This window comes from Sipha flava, unplaced genomic scaffold (genome assembly GCF_003268045.1).
Source record: "Sipha flava isolate LNK unplaced genomic scaffold, YSA_version1 315_pilon_pilon, whole genome shotgun sequence".
Taxonomy (NCBI): Eukaryota; Metazoa; Arthropoda; class Insecta; order Hemiptera; family Aphididae; genus Sipha; species Sipha flava.
In genome coordinates, this window is record NW_020272995.1 from 14,182 (window position 1) to 32,175 (window position 17,994).

Genomic DNA, 17,994 nt, shown 5'->3' on the forward strand with positions numbered 1-17,994 from the left:
TAAATCTCCCCAGAATCATTGTGATTCGAAACTATGTTTCAATTAATCGCATTGTAGAAAAAAAATCGCGATTTTATTGATTTTGTTTAGACCTTACAATGAATTTTTAATTCGAAACCGGTCGTACTTTACAAATATTATATAAAAAATACAACACTTCAGGTTAAGCATTTATTTATTTCTATACATCAACTATTTGTTTATATATTTATTTATTAATTATTTAATGGTCCATTCTGTGTTTAAACTAGTAATCAGTAACATATACACTGTTGTGAATTAATAGAAAATAAATGTTAAAATGATTCATACGAATAAATTATGGTTTGACAATATTGGGAAAGTAATGAAAAACTAACACGTATTTTAAGAGGACTTGAACCTTTTGGGGATAATCTTAGCAATTGTCTGGGGGGCTTAAATCTTTAATGGCTCCCTAATATCCACCTATGCTTATGTCCCTAAATCATATGCATATATAAAACTATAATTTTTAGAGTAAATTTATTATCTTAAATTTTTGTATGCAAAAAAAAAGTAGTATCCTCGATTCACATAGTAACAAAATTAGTAATTGTTATTATTAATAAAAATACCTGTCACAAAGGAACACATTAGTTGATCATATTTGCTCGTGTTATAACTAGTTCTTGAAGACATTATAAAACATCTACAATAACATCTATGAAAATTTTATATATGATTTAAGTATTTAGCCAAGTAATAATAATCAGACTTATTTTTTTTTATAAATATGAACATTTTTTTTTTTAATAATAATAATTACAATATTAAATATCTAAAAAAGTTCACCATAATTAGATACAACATAAATAATAATAATAATAATAATAATAATAATAATAAAATAATAATGATAAAAAAATGTAATTAAATAAAAAAAAAAAAAGGCTTGTAAGAAAAACATCATTAGGTACCCTTAATATATAAACAATAGTTTTTTAAAACATTTTTTATTATAAAATAAAACAAAAGTAGGTTACACCTACTTAATATAATTATTTACATGCATTTTTAAACGAATTATACAATTTTTGGTTTTGACACAATGTTTTAAAAAATATTAAAACACCAACGTTATATATAAAACATAATTTAAGATACAAACATAAATATCGTCACCTTCACACTTAATTTATTTATACAAAAAAACCTATGTTGATAAAAATATATTCTGATTTTTATACTTGGAATGAGTGTTATGAGCGATTATACAAACATTAAACACCGATAAAAACAACAGTAACTTAGGATTAAAACTATCTGGTACAATAGTATCCTTAGAAAATTGATACAAACAATTACAATGGTAAGCTATTAATATGTCAGCAGTTATTAAAATATTGTTATAGCTTGTTGTTGTTAAGGCAGTGAACTGTCCATATAAAATGGCAATATCAGTAGTAAACAAATAAAAGTGAACTAAAAATATACATTTTACTTTGAAGATCAATAATTATCAAAATAATAATAAAATAATTAAGAATAAAGTAAACCATTTAGCAGGCAAATTTAGATTCTTAATCAAAAGATATGATATAAAAAAAAATTGTTTTTTATCAATGAACAGAAAAAAAATATAATAATATAAAATATATCAAATTATACTATATAATTATTAAGCTTCCATGTACTGCTCACAGATTTTGTCCCTTAGATTTTTCAGTTTAGCCACAAAGAATTGCTCAAGAATTTCTGCACATTTATAAAATTGCGATTCACGTGGATTATAATATCTGCAGTTGTCAAATACTTTTATCATGTCACGAATAAAATCTGTTAATGTTTTATACATTTTATTGGCCACATTCTTACCAATGCAATTCAAGTCTATAAGAAAAAAATAATTGTTAATTTAGATAATTATAAAAATATAAATTGCTTAGTCCACACACCCATTGGTTCTTTGACCACATTGTAATAATCGGGAGCTTCATGAGGATCAACTGGCTCCATGAAAGGCCACGCACTTTTATGAGACTAAAAATAAAAATAAAAGGTAGAAAAAATTCAAAATGAGTGCAAATATTAATTAAAATAAATACCTGTATTTGTTTGATGAGTTTCAATAAGTCTTCATTGTCTTGTTGGTTCAATGGATGCAAATTAGCAAAATTAATTTCAGAGTCACGCATACATCTAGGGCAATTATAGTCCTCCATTTTGTCACCTTCGCACTGTAATACTCCAACACAACTACCATGAAACCAATCTTGACATTTGTCACAGCAAATATAAAATCTATAAAAATAAAAAATATATTATAAAGACATATTGAACAAAGTAAAAAATAGGTTTTTATGGATAAAACTCACTGTTGATCATCATAAGGTTTTTTGCATATACAATAAAGAACTTCTGGATCTTTGGAACGCTTACACTCCGGACAAAACCATTCTGATATTTTTCTTGACATTTGCACAGTGATGTTTACACAAGATCCATGGAACCAATTATGACACATATCACATCCAACATAAAATCTATGATCAAACCCAATTAAAAAACAATAAATTATAAGATTTTAAACATTTTTATTTACTGCGAGCTGTCATAAGGTGTTCGACAAATACACATGATCTTTTCTTTCTTGCTTTTCTTTGGACTAGATTTCTTTGTTGGGGTTAATGATGTTGGCCGTGAATGATTTCTGCTAGGTGCTGGAGGGGATATCTTGACTGGACGTCGTCGACCAGGTCCAAGATTACTTGTCTTAGAATTACTATTTGCATGTGGTGTAGTCTGTATTGTAGTAGGTGGACCTGAAGCGTGTTTACGTTTACTGCTACCTTGTGGTGGAGGAGTCACCTGTGGAGGAGTAGGTGTTACCGGGGTAGACTTTTCAGTTATCACATTATTTGATGTGGTTGTTGAATCAGCTGTAGAAATTGTAACATTAGCTGCTATTTCATTCTGAAACAAACAATGTGTATATTAATTAACTGTAAAAATAACATAACAATAAATAACTATAGTCTAAGCAAAACATAAAGCAATATGCGATATATGATAATTATTATCTATTATGGTTTTCATTAATTTATTGATAAAATTACATTTTTGCTCATATCAATGCAACAGCAATATTATTGTGTAATGTTTATGCATGAAATAAACTAATCAAGTTGTGCTATGAAAATTATCACTACTGTTGCAGTGTTGCATAAATTGAGCCTTATGATTGTTTGACATGAACAATGATCTAGTGTACGCTATATAATCTATATTATCAATCGATGAGAGTTGCATATTAGAAGTGTGTATTGAGAAGTCACAATACAGTTATTATCGTATATTGCATATTGCATATCTCATGTATTATATCATTTCGGTGTGCATCCCGCCTAATATGTAAATACATTTTTCTTTCTTACTATGATACTTTGAACACTACAATCAAATTGACATTTCTGGAATCGGAATTGAGGATCGAAACTCAGGAAATTTTGTTTGTCAGGAAGTTCGATCAAACCGAATTTCGAGAAAACATGATTAAAATACATACCTGAATATCGATTTGCAATTCTTTTTCCAGAAGCGCCCTCTTTTTTAGTATATCTTTTTTCAATAATTCTTTTTGTTTGAACAAGCTAACCTGGAGTTTTGATTGTTGTTGAATTTTACGACGATCATCACCTTGCTTTAACGTCTGATATAGTTTTGATTGTTCAGGAGGAGATATCAATGATCTGTAAATACATAATAAAGATTATTAGTTTATAATTAACACAATATATATATATATACAAAATTAGCATTTTAAAATGAACAATAGCTTAAAATTGATTTATAACAAACTTCTTCCTATCAACAAATATAGTTATACATCATATTTAATTATATGAAAATACCCAGAATTATCACGTTCGTTGGATTTCTTAGGTGGCTCAAATTCTGACGACAATTTATCAGAATCTAACGGGCGCTTTCTATCTGGTGAATTTCTAACATAACATGTTGAAGGCTGAGGCACTGGATCTCGCAATTTTTGTTCTTGATATTTCTGCAATTGTAATAGTTTTTCTTGGGTCTCAGGGTTTAAATCTTCATTTTTTAAAACATTTTTTATTGCTGTAACAAAAAGTAATAAAATGCAAAATACCATGTTAACAGTAAAAAATATATACCAAATATTACTTACATTGACTAATATAGTTTGGAGTTACTACAAATGAGTTTGAGGAGGAATCAACAGGTTCATCTTTAATCACAAGCTTTTGATTTTGTGGTGACTTTAATGACTAAAAGATAACATATAATTATAATACTAAGTTTATAAGCATAGGTAACCTTTTTTTTAGTTACTTGTTCAGAAGTTTTCATTTGAGTTGAGCTTTCAGGAACATTAGCTGAAGCAGGTATTGTCGATGGTTGAGAAGTTGATTCAATTGGTTTAGTTGAAGTTGTCTGAACTGCATTAGTTGTCAAAGTATTAGTTTTCTGGATAGTTGAAGGTTGAGAATCAGGTGGTTGAACAGCTAAGTAAATCTTTGTGGGACCTAAAACTCCTTGAGTACCACTGGATTCTTGAGCTATAATTATTAAAAAAAAAAAAAAAAATTAAAACCATATTTAAACTAATTTTTGATATATTAGAATCACTAACCTTTTAGTAGTTGTTGTTTAACTTGTTGCTGTACAAGTTGCAACTGCTGAGGAGTAAAATCGTTACCTTGCAACCCTTGTAGTACAATCTTATTACCATGTGTTGGACTTTGTATAACTTGAGCTGTGATGCATTTAATAACAGTACCAGGTGGTTGATTAGCTAACAGTAATTTTTCTTGTTCATCCACTATTGGCATAGATACAGTCTTTTGAACGACTGATCCTCCATGTTGATCCTACAAGATAGATAATAATATTAGTAAAAAGTAAAATAACATAAAGTTTTAAATTTTACTTGAACAATGCTATTTGTTGTTGACGGACCAGCTCGTGGTGTTAATGGTGGCAGGGATGGAATCACCTTCTGTATATTTTGTTGAGGGCGTACAAATTTAATTGTTTGACTACCGCTAGTTATGATGTTGGTAGAGTTAACTAATTAATCGAAATCATCAATTAAATTTTTATTTAAAGTTATAGAACTTATTAATTAACTTACCAGTATTGGGGCGAATCAAAACTTGTTGTCCATTTATAGTAGCTATAGTAGCTTTATTTGGATTAATGTGTTGAACAATCATTTGTTGTCCTTGTGAAACATTTACCAACTGTCCACTAGAGACTACCATCTATAAAACAAATTTATTAATATCTCAACTCACATATATATGTAATAGCATTAATAAATATTTTATAATAAAATAATATCAAGCCAATAATTTATATTGTCTAGTCAAATAAAGTCACCTGAGAATTTTGAGGTTTTATAATTTGTTGAATGGGCTGTGGTCCTCTGTTTAAAATAATTGTCTGTAAAATATATATTTTATTAATATTTAAAGCAAATTGTTATGATTTTTTAAATGTTTTATAAATTTAATTATTTTTGAGATTGATTTTTATAATAAATATATTATCTAAACTATATCATTAAAAATATATAAATCAATAAAAATGTATTGAAATAAATATTTCTAAAAATAAAAGAATGGTTGTAATAAGTTAATTCATATTAATGTTTAAAAACTTACTTGAGGGCCAGATTTTGTAAAATTATTATTATTTGCTATTATAGTATTTTTTGCTATTTGCACAGTTCGAGGAGAAGAGGTTTGATTTATGTAATTAGTTACATGCAATTTCCCATCAGGTAATTGAATGAGTTGTTGACCTGTATAATAAAAGTGAAACAAGAACTATAATAATAATATACATTTTGATGGATAAATTGGCAGTACCTGGCAAAAGACCTTTTAATTGTATTTTACCATCTTCACCTTTAATACATTGCAATTTTTGTTGAGTTATATTATTTGCTGAAAGTAAAAATAAATTACAATTTAAATCTGAAATTCAGATATTTCTACTAACTAGTTATTATCTGAGAGTTGGAAGACTGTATTTTGATTGAATTTTGATTCATCACTCCACTGTCAGAAACAATTGCTTTGGGTGTAGTCATCAATCTGGTTTTTCCATCTGGACCTATACCAAAATATATTAAAACAATATTATTTATATATAAATATATATATTATAAATAATATTACATACATTTGGTCATGAATATACGACGTGTTGATGGAGTAGTAGTTGTAGGTTTAGCAGTAATTCGAGGTGAAGATTGTATTAAAGTTGAATTTTGAACTACTGTTTTATTATTAGGCATCAGTCTTAATTTTCCTCCTTCACCTATGAAATAAATAAATTACAATTCATATTTAAGTTTCATAAACTAATTTTTAGGGATTAATTAATAAACATATAGATAAAAAATATGCCAAATATTTAGAAAACTCTAACTTATAACAAAGATACACTGGAATACTAATGTCTATAACAAATATGGTCACACTTTTCTTTTTTTTAGTTATATAGGTCTAACTTTATAAAAATACTTTTCACAATATATATATAATAAAATAAAACAATTTCTTAAATACTGTTTAACCATAGTGGCTTTTGAAAAATAGGTATAAAAAATTGAATAAAAATATAAATTTAGAAATTAACTTTGTTTATCCTGGGAAAAAGTATATGATTTTTATTAAAGCAGTTGACATAAACTCATTTTTTTTAATAGCATCAGATAGCAAAAAGTATGAATTTTTATTATATATTTATAAAATAATGTTAATAGTAGTGTTTAATAATTAAAATTATATCATAAGAATTTTGATTCTTAAATATAATAAAAATCACAGATTGTTAAATTACTTATTACCAGCTTAATTAAATCCTCTTACCCGGTACAAGTTTCATACGTTGAGTTGAACTACTAGTTACTGGACTGTGTGAATTTGATTTGTCTAAACACATTTTTTTACCCGAAGAATTTAAATCATTATTTACTGATGACCTTTTATAAGCTAATCTTTGAGCTCTGAGAGACTGCTCCAGTTGTTCTTTTATGTGCTCAGTTGTTTCAGAGTTCTGTACACGAAGTTTGTCATTAATACTTCTATTATGAGAAGAATCATTATTTGATAATTTATTAACATAAGCTGAAGATGCACGTGTTTTCATAGCTTGTTGCATCTGCATTTCACGTTCCACTCTATAAAAAATACTTTAATTAAAAAAAATCTTATCAGAAATACACCATATTTAGTATTTAATATTTATACCTTTCATGGAACTGTTTGATTTCTACAAGTTCTAATTTACTTTCATCAACCCATACTTCTGACACTTGTGGAGCTGTATTTCTTGGAGCTTCTTCTCGTTTACGTTTTCTTAAACCACTTCGAATAGGTGTAACCTCTATAAAATGTGAATAATAATTTGATAAAAAAAGAAAACTAATGTTTCTTACTTGGTGATTATAATTACCTCTCACTTGTCTTGGGACATCTAATGGTATAACTACTTTACGTATTAAATATTCAGTATGCTCCTTGAATTGGCCAGATGTACGACATTCAAGAGTTTCAGTAGTAACTAATTCAGTTTCAGTAGTTACTTCTCGTTTACTAGCCAAGTGGGCAGTTTTAGCAGTCAATTCGTCCCATTTCAAACATGCCCATAAAATTCTTAATTGTAAAGCAGCAGCTGATATTGTGTTGAACATTACTGTTCTGTATAACCAGCATGTTTTAAAATACGGTCTAGGGCACGGATAAGGCCAGACAGTATTATTAGTCTGAAAAATCAATTTATACTTATAATTTAATACAAAAATACTAATAATAAACATTGATAACATACCTTGCTATTTGGATTGTAACCATTAACTATATCATGTCCTGCATGCCTGGCTAATTTACGGAGTTCGTGTTTTGGTAATATTAATAAACTAGAACGTTTACTGCGTGTATAAAATCGTGAAGTCGGAGGATAATTAATTTTTTCTGCTTTTTTTTTAACAATTGTACTACTTGGGAGTTTCTTCAAATAAATCTGTATTGAACCAAACATTTTATGTTAATTTTTTCTAAAAATTAATATCGCTTAAAATATATTAACCTTTTTTTCGAGTATCATCTGTAGAATAAAAACGACCATCGTCTACACAATCAACTAAAATACCTTCTCGTTTAGCACCACCTCTTTTTCTCGCAGGCTTCAAAATACTTTGTCTAAAAATAATCTCATTACTAAATAATTACAAATATAATTATAATGTTTAAAAGCTACATACCCAGTTGGACTGCTGGTGACATCAACTTTTACATCTTGTTCATCTTCATTTTCTGATTTTATATCTTTTTGTGGGGTGACATTTCCTGATTTAATGTCTTTCTGTAGGGTATTTTCTGATTTAATATCTTTAGGTAAGATGATATTTTCAGATTTTATATCTACATTTTCTTTTTTCACTATAACTTGTTCATTTTTCACACTAGTCTCTATTTTTATTTCCTTTACTGATTGACCTGATGTATTTTCTAACTTTGAACTAAAAGCAACATGATCTTTGGGCACTAATGCTTTTAATTCTATAAAAAATGTAATTGATAATATAAATAAAAATTCTAAAAATAAAAACATTTTCAAATATTTACCAGTCAACTCAGATTTTAAAACGTTCATTCTTCTTAGTAATGCTAAAAGTTCATTTCTTACACTCACATGTCTAATACACAGAGGACTGTAACATGAGGAAGTTATGCTAGATTTATTAGCAGCTCGACAACTACTATTATAGCATATCATGTGTTCAGACATGGTATTAAATGAAAGGTAATGCTGTTTAAGTTCAATTACTCTTTTTTGTAACGTATTCAACATATAAGATTTTTCTCTCATTTTGTTCATAGTTTCTGTTGATATTGCAGAAACATTAGGAGGTGTAACAATTTCATTCTACAGAAAAAAAAAATGTAATTTTGTTAGAAAATGTTAGAATCAATAATCCAGGTTTATTCTCCAATGAACAAGAAATCATCAATTATATTCACCTCTGGTATTGGTTTTGGAGTAGGAGCACTTTTCACCATTAATGATCTTTCTTCAGCTAATTTTAATTGCATCCTTCTTGGCAAAAACATATCAGTTTTACACTTTTTGGCAAGTTTTGGATACAATATACGACTAGTAGTACATAATGCTTCGCTAATATTAACATTTTCATCAAGTTTGTCCACTGGTGAAAGGATTTTCATGTTCATGACATCAACATCTGAAAAAGAGATAGAAAACATTTTATTGCTTCTTCCAATATTTCTATATAATAACTTATTTACCTGAAATATTATCTAAATGTGTCACACTTTGGTCTTCAGGAATTACACTTGATACTTCTGAATCAAAAATACATTCTTTCATTATTACAGATTCATAAAGTGTTTCTGAGGTTGAAAATGTTTTCAACCCTTTGTCATCTATATAAAATATAAAAACAATTATTATACAAGGTATATTAATAATTTATATATTTTAAAAATAATTAATTAAGAAAATATGAGCAAATTAATGAAAAATATAAAATGCTAATAGTTTTATTTTAATTATTTTTCAAATTTACCTTTGCCTTGAAAAATTCTCTTGGCAGGACCTCCTGCTAAACCCTGTTTAGAGGAATCAGCTAATTTATAGTCTCGTGTTTTAGATAGCCATTGCCATCCCCATTGTCCATGAATTCTATACTCTTCTCCTTTTTGTTTATGAACCTAACACATCAATAAGTATATAGCAAAATATTATATATAAATGTAGTTTTTACTCACTTGATGTTTTAAACCAAGTGTATATTTAACAAAATGTATGGTCAATCTATTTCGCTCTTCTTCTTCAGCATCTTTATCTTTTTTATCTTTTTTGTCAGTTTTTTTCTTTTCCTCACGATCCGCATGTGTAATACGATACATTTTTACATGACCTAAATTAAAGTTATACTAATATGTTAATATTGAGATAATATTTAATAATGAAGTACAATATTTACCAAGTTGTTCATGCCAAACCGGTGCGTAGACAACTGGTTTTATGCAAGACATTAGAACTATCATCACTCTTGCAAAGTCTTTAGGAGTAGAACAAGAGTTAACTTGATTTAACCAGGGTTTACGTAACATTGACCAATTTATGTGCATCAATGATGATGGTAATAAGTTATCCAATGCAATAATTGTTTGTTTAACAGTACTAATAAGCGTCGACCGGGAACCTTAAAAAATAAAAAATAAATAAATAATATGTGCTTTAGACTTAAAACAATAATTTAGTTAATTACCAAATATCTGTCCACACCACTTATATTCACCCGATCCTGTAAGTGAAAATTTATGGGACATATATCGTTTTTTGTCACGTTCTTCATTCTTTTGTATTTTATTTAATGCTGTTGAATTTGAACTATATTGATTTACATATGTTTTAAAACCATTGTCCATTCCAAGTTTGTACAAATATGTACCAGCTGCTATGTGCTGTGCTTTGAATCTTGTTAGCCTAGCACCCATGGATTCAATATGTAAAAGAGCTGGAGAAGAATTATCAGCCAAAAGAGATTTCTTTGGCTGTTCGGGTGTATTGCGTTGTGATGCTTGTGCAGGTTTTGGACGTAAAAATCTGTTACGTGTATTTCCTAAAAAAAATTGACAATTAAGGATAAAAATTGTACTATATTATATTACTTGAAAGATTTAACTAACTCAAACTATGATTATGTTCTCCATCATCAATATCAGTAGAATTTTCATCACTACCTCCTTCATTTTCTAAAAAAAAAAAAATTTAATTTAATAAAAAATAGAGTTAATTGATAGATAAATAAATATTATAATATAAATAATATAAAAATTATTTTATACCATTTTTGTCCATAGATACATCATTAGAACGTTCATTTATTTCATTAGTATCTTTTAAACTACAACCATTTTCTTCACTGATACTTTTTTCCAATTCTTCCTTTTTTTTTTGCATTTCTTCTCTCATCCCTATAATACTAGCTACAAAATTAAAATATGAATTCATTAATTTAAAAGAAAAACATGAACAATAAGTTAATTATTTCCTTAAATAGATTTAAAAATATTTGTGTAATTACAACAAATTATTCATATACTTGTGTAAACTAATAAGGCAGGGTTGAGATTTCATAGCATTTGCATTTCTTATGAGATGCTTAAAAAAATAACAGAGTAAGCTAAAAATGTGTTTCATGATACAGAGAACTCTAATAAAAAATTTTATTTTACTTTTTTTTTAGACTTTTTAGCTTTTTACCTGTGTTTTAATCAAAATCAGGCATATTTTATGAAATTTTATTTTGGTAAAAATGTTTTTTGATTTTTATTAATCGAATTTTCAAGATTCAAAATTTTAATTTTAATTTTAAATTAAATTATAAATGTATAGATTAAGTAAATAGACTGATAATATAATACAATAATTTTGTTTTAGTTATTTGGTTCTAACTTTTGTTATATGCTGATTTTGTTGGTTTTTTTTGTCGATTTCTACTATATCTACTAATAGCCGATTATCAACAAACGAGTGTAGAATTCGCTTTATACAGTCCACATTCGTCTCATGTGCTCGTATAAAATTATTAAATAATAAATTTCCTTTTTTTTTTATTGTTTTATTGCATACTTTTAGAGCTTTTTTAGTAATTTTTAAGGTAAAATTATAACGCATATTTATGCAATTTTAAGTGCTATAAAATCCCAACCCTGCTAATAAGTATTTATCCCATGTATGAATTGAAAAAATTTTGTGTAGTTTGTATCTCAGATAAGTATCATAAAAACATATTATGTACATAATGTAAATATATATATTCATAAATTTACAGTATTAACTTTTTAGAATTAATATTTGAAATAATACTCAAGACCTTTTTATCTAGTAGTATTAATAATAAATAATAATGAACAAAATACTTACAGTTTTCTATTTCTAAAAAAGTTTTCCGATTAGATGGCCGATATTGTAGAGTAAGATCCATAGTGATTTTCATTTGCCTATGAATTTCATCTTTAATTTTTTGTATTTCATTGAAAAGAACAGATTCCATTTGAGAATCCAATGAATCTATTAATAAGTGTAGTTGTTCTTCAGTTGTATAATACCAACACTCAGTAGTTTCCTCATTTTCACTTAAATAAAAGAAGAATGAAATTAATTCATAATATAATAAAATAAACAATATTAAGTATACTTACACAAGTATCCTCCTTGCTAAAAACCAATATTTACGACCATGACGATCATATGCTAAGTGTTCCTGACGAGATGATAAACCTGATTTCTCATCATCAGGTATACAATCAGAAACTCCTATAACTTTATGTTCTTTGCATAAATTACACTGCCAATCTTCTGTAGGTACATCATTTAGTGGAGGTTCTGCACATTCTAAATGAAATACAGCAGGACATGTCTCACAACATAAAAGGTCACCTACTTTATGGCACACTCGGCAGTGATCATCGTATTGAAAACTATGGCCTATAATTTTGAAGCTTAATTAATATCTAAATGGATATGGAAATATTTATTTTTTTAAGTACCTTCATGAATAAAATCTTCTCGAATTGGAGTGGATGTAATAAACTGGTCAGTTAGAAATTGTAGTACTGTTAATCTGTTTTTAGTATTGGTAAAAGGATATTCATCACCACAGTGGAAAACCTTAAGAACTTCTGGATCAAATGATTTATCCGACTCTATATATGAACGTAAGACTTCGGGCCAAGTAATAGTATCCATAAAATAAAAAATACTGTTAATACTATCTTTTTGGTCAACCGCTCCATAATGTGTTTGTTGCAAATCTTCTTCACGTAATATCGCTTTAAGCAGCATAATATGAATTTCGGCCAACAAGTAACTTTGCTCTTCATAGACAAGAGCAGCACAAAAATCTTCGAATCGAAAAGGCGACAACCTTATCTACAAGAAAAAAATAATTATAAATTAATTGGATATTAATTAAAAAAAGACAACATAAGAAATATTATAGTAAAAACGTACTTGGCTTTTAAATCGCCTTAATACTTCGTAAACACATAAGGCTTGCATAACATGTTCATTAGGCACTAAAAGGTCTTCAGAAGACTTGGGCAATTCCAGCTTGGGAATCTCTTCATCTCTGAGCCATAAAGGTTCGGGACTTGGGTTTCTAATGTAGGAGACGTTGCTTTTGCGTGCACGGCTAGCAACAGAAAAACCCGAAACAGAGAAATCACTATCACTGACATCATCCGCATCTTCAACATTTGTGTCGGACTGTTCACTGTCAGAAGGTTCGTCTTCACTTTTTTCGGACTCATCAAAGTCAGAACCATAGTGGTAGTCATGACTCTTGTCCGAGGAATGAGCAGCGGGCTTCTTCTTCTTACTGGTTGAAGGACGAGATGTCTTGGGCTTAACCGAGGCCGGAGTCTTGGGTTTTTGGGTAGAACGCCTGGTGGTGCGAGACGGCGTTCTAGCGGCTGCAATGCCGCGATTGGCCGTGGACGCAGCAGGAGCACTGCGACGAGAAGACACTGCAGGCCGGACAGGAGAGACAGCGACGGCGTCCGTTTCGACGTTCTGCAAGTACTTGGGTTTCTTCAGCAGGTGCATCTGAAACTTTGTCTTGCCCTCGCCAGGGCTCTTCGGGGGACGTCCCCGGCGCTTCGGCCTGCCGGACATGGTTTAACGGTGTCCGCGTAGCAGTTGTCGCTGGTTGCTAACAGCGACGGGGCCGACGACGACCGTTAACCGACGGCCGCGAAAACCCGCCAAAAATCGGAGTGCACGTCGCACCCGGGATGCGGTCGTCGGCGGACGGCGCCGCGGATGTCTGAGGAACACACGGCGAGAGCTGATGGGCCAACGGCGAACGACAGAAAAAATACAAAGAAAAATGCGCGCGGGCACAGCTGTTGTGTGGCGCCAACAGATAGGCCCGACTGTGTGGCACGCACGTCCGCGTACGGTGTATAATATTATCGTATATGCTTATGTACGTTATGCGCGCGAAAAACGGACGTTTAACGGGCCAACGACGGGTGCCGAGATGTGGTCATGTGACCTTCGGTGGGCTCCGAACACGACGCACTCGCTCGCATCGCTAATTTACAAAAACATTATTATCACAAACTACTGGTGGCGGCGGCGGCAACGGTGGCGGCGGCGGCAGACCGTTCGCTTGCAAGTCGTCGTTGTCCTCGCGGGGCACCCGCTGCCTGTCAAGCAACCGTCGTTCGTAAACAAAAAAAAATGAGACGGGAAGAGAAAAAAAAAAAAACGGGCACGTAGTAATAATAATAATAATAATAATAATAGTAATAGTAATTGCGCGTACACGAACGTTTATTCCTTTTACATAATTCCTATTCGCTTTCTTCTCTTGCTCTCTTCTCGGTGGACAAGCGACGCGATCACGGCTGTTCCGAAACACGTTTCGCGTTTCTGCCATGAAAACCGCGAGCGCGCGCGCCATTCGTGCGGCCTCGTAACGGCCGTTCCCATTGGACGTTCACAACCACCCCTTCTTCGTGGCTGTCAACCCTCCTACGAATATATCGCCCGCGCGGCCGCCTAATGATCACCTGAAACCGGTGGCCGTCCATCCGAAGGGTTCGCCACGACGCAATCGTAGTCACGCGTCCGCGAAAACCTTAGAGTGAACGACCGCGGCACCCGACCAATCGATGATCGTGTTAAGAAAAGTGGCTGCCGCGTCAAACTCGAACAACGGCCAATTTAAAAAACATGCCAACCTGCGGCTACGGCCACGTTCTCTTCGTCTTCGACAAACGGAACAGATGAGTTTTCCGTTACGGTCACGTTTACTTTTCCGAGACAAACGGTTTTCCATAGAAAAGTTCTACAATAACGGTTGGTTTTCCTACACATGAGACGGTTGGCTGCTCTGTCTCCGTTATCACTGATAGCAAGTTAGCCCTACGATAACATCAAAAAGTCGGTCGATTCGAAAACTCTGGAGAAAAAAAATAAAAAAAAAAAGGTTCGCAGCTGCCGCCGTCATCTTTCGTGTTGCTAGCTGTTAGATTTTTTACTTTTTTCCACTTCGGTCGATCGTTACATTCGTCAGCGTCCGGTCTACATCGCGATCGCGCATTACTCGTCCGCCAAACCCACACACAACCGCCACTGCCGATAATGTATAAGTTGAAGCCGGTGTTCAAGGTTCCAGAAGCTCTAGACGTCCACATCGCGTGTCCCATGTACAAGTTGAAAAACCTACACATAAAGACGGTCGATTTTGCTGAACAGGTAATAATATATTAACGTGCCCGATCATTATCTATCGGGGATCGACGGCGATTGCTGCCATACGTAATATTCTTTGGGGCCATAGGTTTCAGGTGATCCGCCAAATTTCGGTGATTCGTTTTCCTGCGCGTGTGTCCGTCACGTTGCTCGTTCTCATTACATTCGTATTCGTTCTGCAGTCACGGTGAAGGTGCTCGAACTGCACTCGTCGATTCACTTGGCTCTTATGTTTTCCGTCGTGATGTTTTCACAGTTGCGACGCAATTATGCAATACGCTGTTTTTGTGATCGCGTTGTCTTCTTATCATAAACTCCTCAACATTGTTTGTCTAAATACACCTGTGATAGTGTCGCGATGTAATTGATTAGATGTTGCTACACTTGCAAGTCAATGTTTATGTTTTTCACGTGCCCAAATGTTAAAATGGTTGGTAGACACCCTTATTTTTCGCTTTCAACAGTAACGTTTTCAAATTTCTCAGATATATATTATTGGATTTGAGAGACAAAAATTTTGTTTAAGGCAAAACGGAAAACAAACAAATTGCAGCTGAAGACAAATAAAAATAATAAATGATACACATGCATTCCTCATGCTCATGTATTCAGTAACATGACAGAAATCTAGTAGACATATGCTTGTAAATTTTTTCAATACATAGGGTATATTGCAGTTAATATTTTTACTACGGTCAACTATTTATTTTAATTTGTTATTTTTTCTCTTTTGCAGGGTATAAATGATGTACAATTATCTGATGAAGAGATCAATCTATTATTAAAGAGACAAAATGAAGTTATCAGTACATTAGAACAGCTTGAACTCAGATTGAGTAAATTAGATACTAAGTTTCCCGACATTGAAGAGAGTTGTGTACCTGCCTTTAAGAAGCTGTCTGTTTCATCATCTCAGTGTCGTGCTGTTCATGAAAAATATAATAGGAAATCTGAGTCTAAGAAACTTGATAATAGTAGTGTGTCCCATCTAATAAAAGTAAGATTTGACTGTTAATTTTTCTTGTTATCTTGATTTCTCAATATATACTGCTGTTCTGCAAGTACAAAAACTATAAAACTAGCATATTAGATGAATGCACACTAGATATAAATATTTACATGACATAATATGTTATATGATAAAAGTTTAATATGCAACATTTAGAAAATAAATGAAAAAAATATAAAGTTAACTGAAGTTTTTTACTTATTTTAAAATAATTTATCGTAGTCTAATGTTTAAGAATATAATCTAGCTTGTGGTACATTACTAAGTCTTAAATAAATGAATAAATAAATGAATATAAATGAAGCCTATTAAACAATAACATGGTTTTTGTACTTTGTATCTCAGTCATTATATATGTACATTTATTGAATATGAATTTCTATATTTTTATAGAACGATACTGTAATATTCGCTGATCCAGATGACCCACCATATTCTGTATTGGCATTACCAATTTTATGGCCTGAAATATCATGGGATATTTCTTATCATGTTCATTCAACTTTAACAAAAGATTTGAAGGAGTTAGAAGTCATTAAATTATTCAAAAAAATATCTTGTAAAAAGAATAAAAACACTGTTAAAGTTATTGTTATATGGCAAAAAAGTAAGTTATTTTATTAATTTAAATAGTAAAATAAAGTCAATAAATTAGTTTAATAGTTTTAAGATTTTGAGCAAAGTAGGTATATTAAAATTGTTAGTAGGAATCTGATTATTCTAAATCCTATTTATTTGTTAACAATATCTTGGTATTTCACAAAACTTTTTATAATTGAAATTTTTATTCATATTTAATATTATTGATTTCAGTTTATTTTTTGTATTCATATTAACGTTTTGGTACTTATTTAATATGTAGGTACTATAAATAGTTATAAATAATAGTTATATATAAAATAACATATTTTATAACAATATACATTTTTACATTATAAAAATATAAAATTCATGAAAAAATAACCCCTCATCCGTGAAGGTTTAATATCAGATTCTGTTTGAAACAATGATCTTTGTTGATCACTTGCTAGTCATCTACTAACAAGAGTTTCAATAATGATTATTTATTTTTATTTTTAACTAAACCTAGTCCGAGAATAGTAAGGTCACCAACCACTGTCCTATTGGGTGAAGTATCATTGTTGCGGCTATTTAATCAATATTTAGCTACTGAAACACTTAATGTTGCTGATCAAAGAAATTCTGACATTTTGGATTTAATTAATGAAATCAGTTGTTCAACAACTGATCGTACTTCAGAACTAAATAACTTGATACATGGTTCAAACGCAAAATTAGATATTGATAATATTGCTTTGTGGTCTTTGTTATACAAAAAAAACAATAACCCACCAAAAACAAAAATATGGATTGAAAATTTAACAAAACAAATAATTTCATAAAAAAAAAAAATAAAAAAAATTGTCAGTTCTAAAGTTTTTATCAATAAAATGTTCAAAATATTATAGCAGTATAATAATTTCATTTATTTTATTTTTTATTTTATTAATTAATAATTATGGGCAAGTCCAAAAACAAGGATAGAGACGTAGAGATGACGGTTACGTAATAATGAGTTGAGCCAAAAGAGTAAGGGATCACCAATGCCGAGTTGATTTAAAATATTTATGAGGATACTGTGGTCCACACGATCAAATGCCTTGGAAAAATCCGTATAAATT

General features: G+C 30.5%; 2 protein-coding genes across 2 annotated transcripts; one reads left to right on the forward strand and one right to left on the reverse strand.

Moving 5' to 3' along the window:
- Positions 1–1,128: 1,128 nt before the first annotated feature.
- On the reverse strand, positions 1,129–14,317 carry LOC112686586 (nucleosome-remodeling factor subunit NURF301). The gene is made up of 36 exons (XM_025558951.1): positions 13,054–14,317; positions 12,591–12,972; positions 12,243–12,528; positions 11,965–12,176; positions 10,884–11,024; positions 10,725–10,790; positions 10,304–10,657; positions 10,016–10,237; positions 9,798–9,949; positions 9,596–9,740; positions 9,315–9,452; positions 9,030–9,250; positions 8,634–8,934; positions 8,270–8,567; positions 8,098–8,207; positions 7,837–8,030; positions 7,462–7,771; positions 7,257–7,392; positions 6,876–7,186; positions 6,184–6,321; positions 6,001–6,114; positions 5,868–5,945; positions 5,661–5,800; positions 5,377–5,439; positions 5,129–5,258; positions 4,925–5,064; positions 4,628–4,865; positions 4,327–4,553; positions 4,163–4,262; positions 3,873–4,092; positions 3,527–3,710; positions 2,564–2,934; positions 2,337–2,504; positions 2,067–2,262; positions 1,917–2,001; positions 1,129–1,851 (listed from the first exon to the last, which is right to left on the reverse strand). Exons 1-36 carry the CDS (start codon positions 13,714–13,716, stop codon positions 1,640–1,642), a joined length of 7,446 nt encoding a protein of 2,481 aa, XP_025414736.1. The 5' UTR covers positions 13,717–14,317; the 3' UTR covers positions 1,129–1,639.
- A 669-nt stretch (positions 14,318–14,986) lies between these two features.
- LOC112686587 (aminoacyl tRNA synthase complex-interacting multifunctional protein 2-like) lies at positions 14,987–17,703 on the forward strand (the record flags this gene model as incomplete). Its single annotated transcript, XM_025558952.1, has 4 exons — positions 14,987–15,306; positions 16,040–16,300; positions 16,706–16,919; positions 17,393–17,703. Coding segments are annotated over exons 1-4 (900 nt in total), but the record flags the coding sequence as incomplete, so codon positions are not given.
- Between the last annotated feature and the right edge of the window lie 291 nt (positions 17,704–17,994).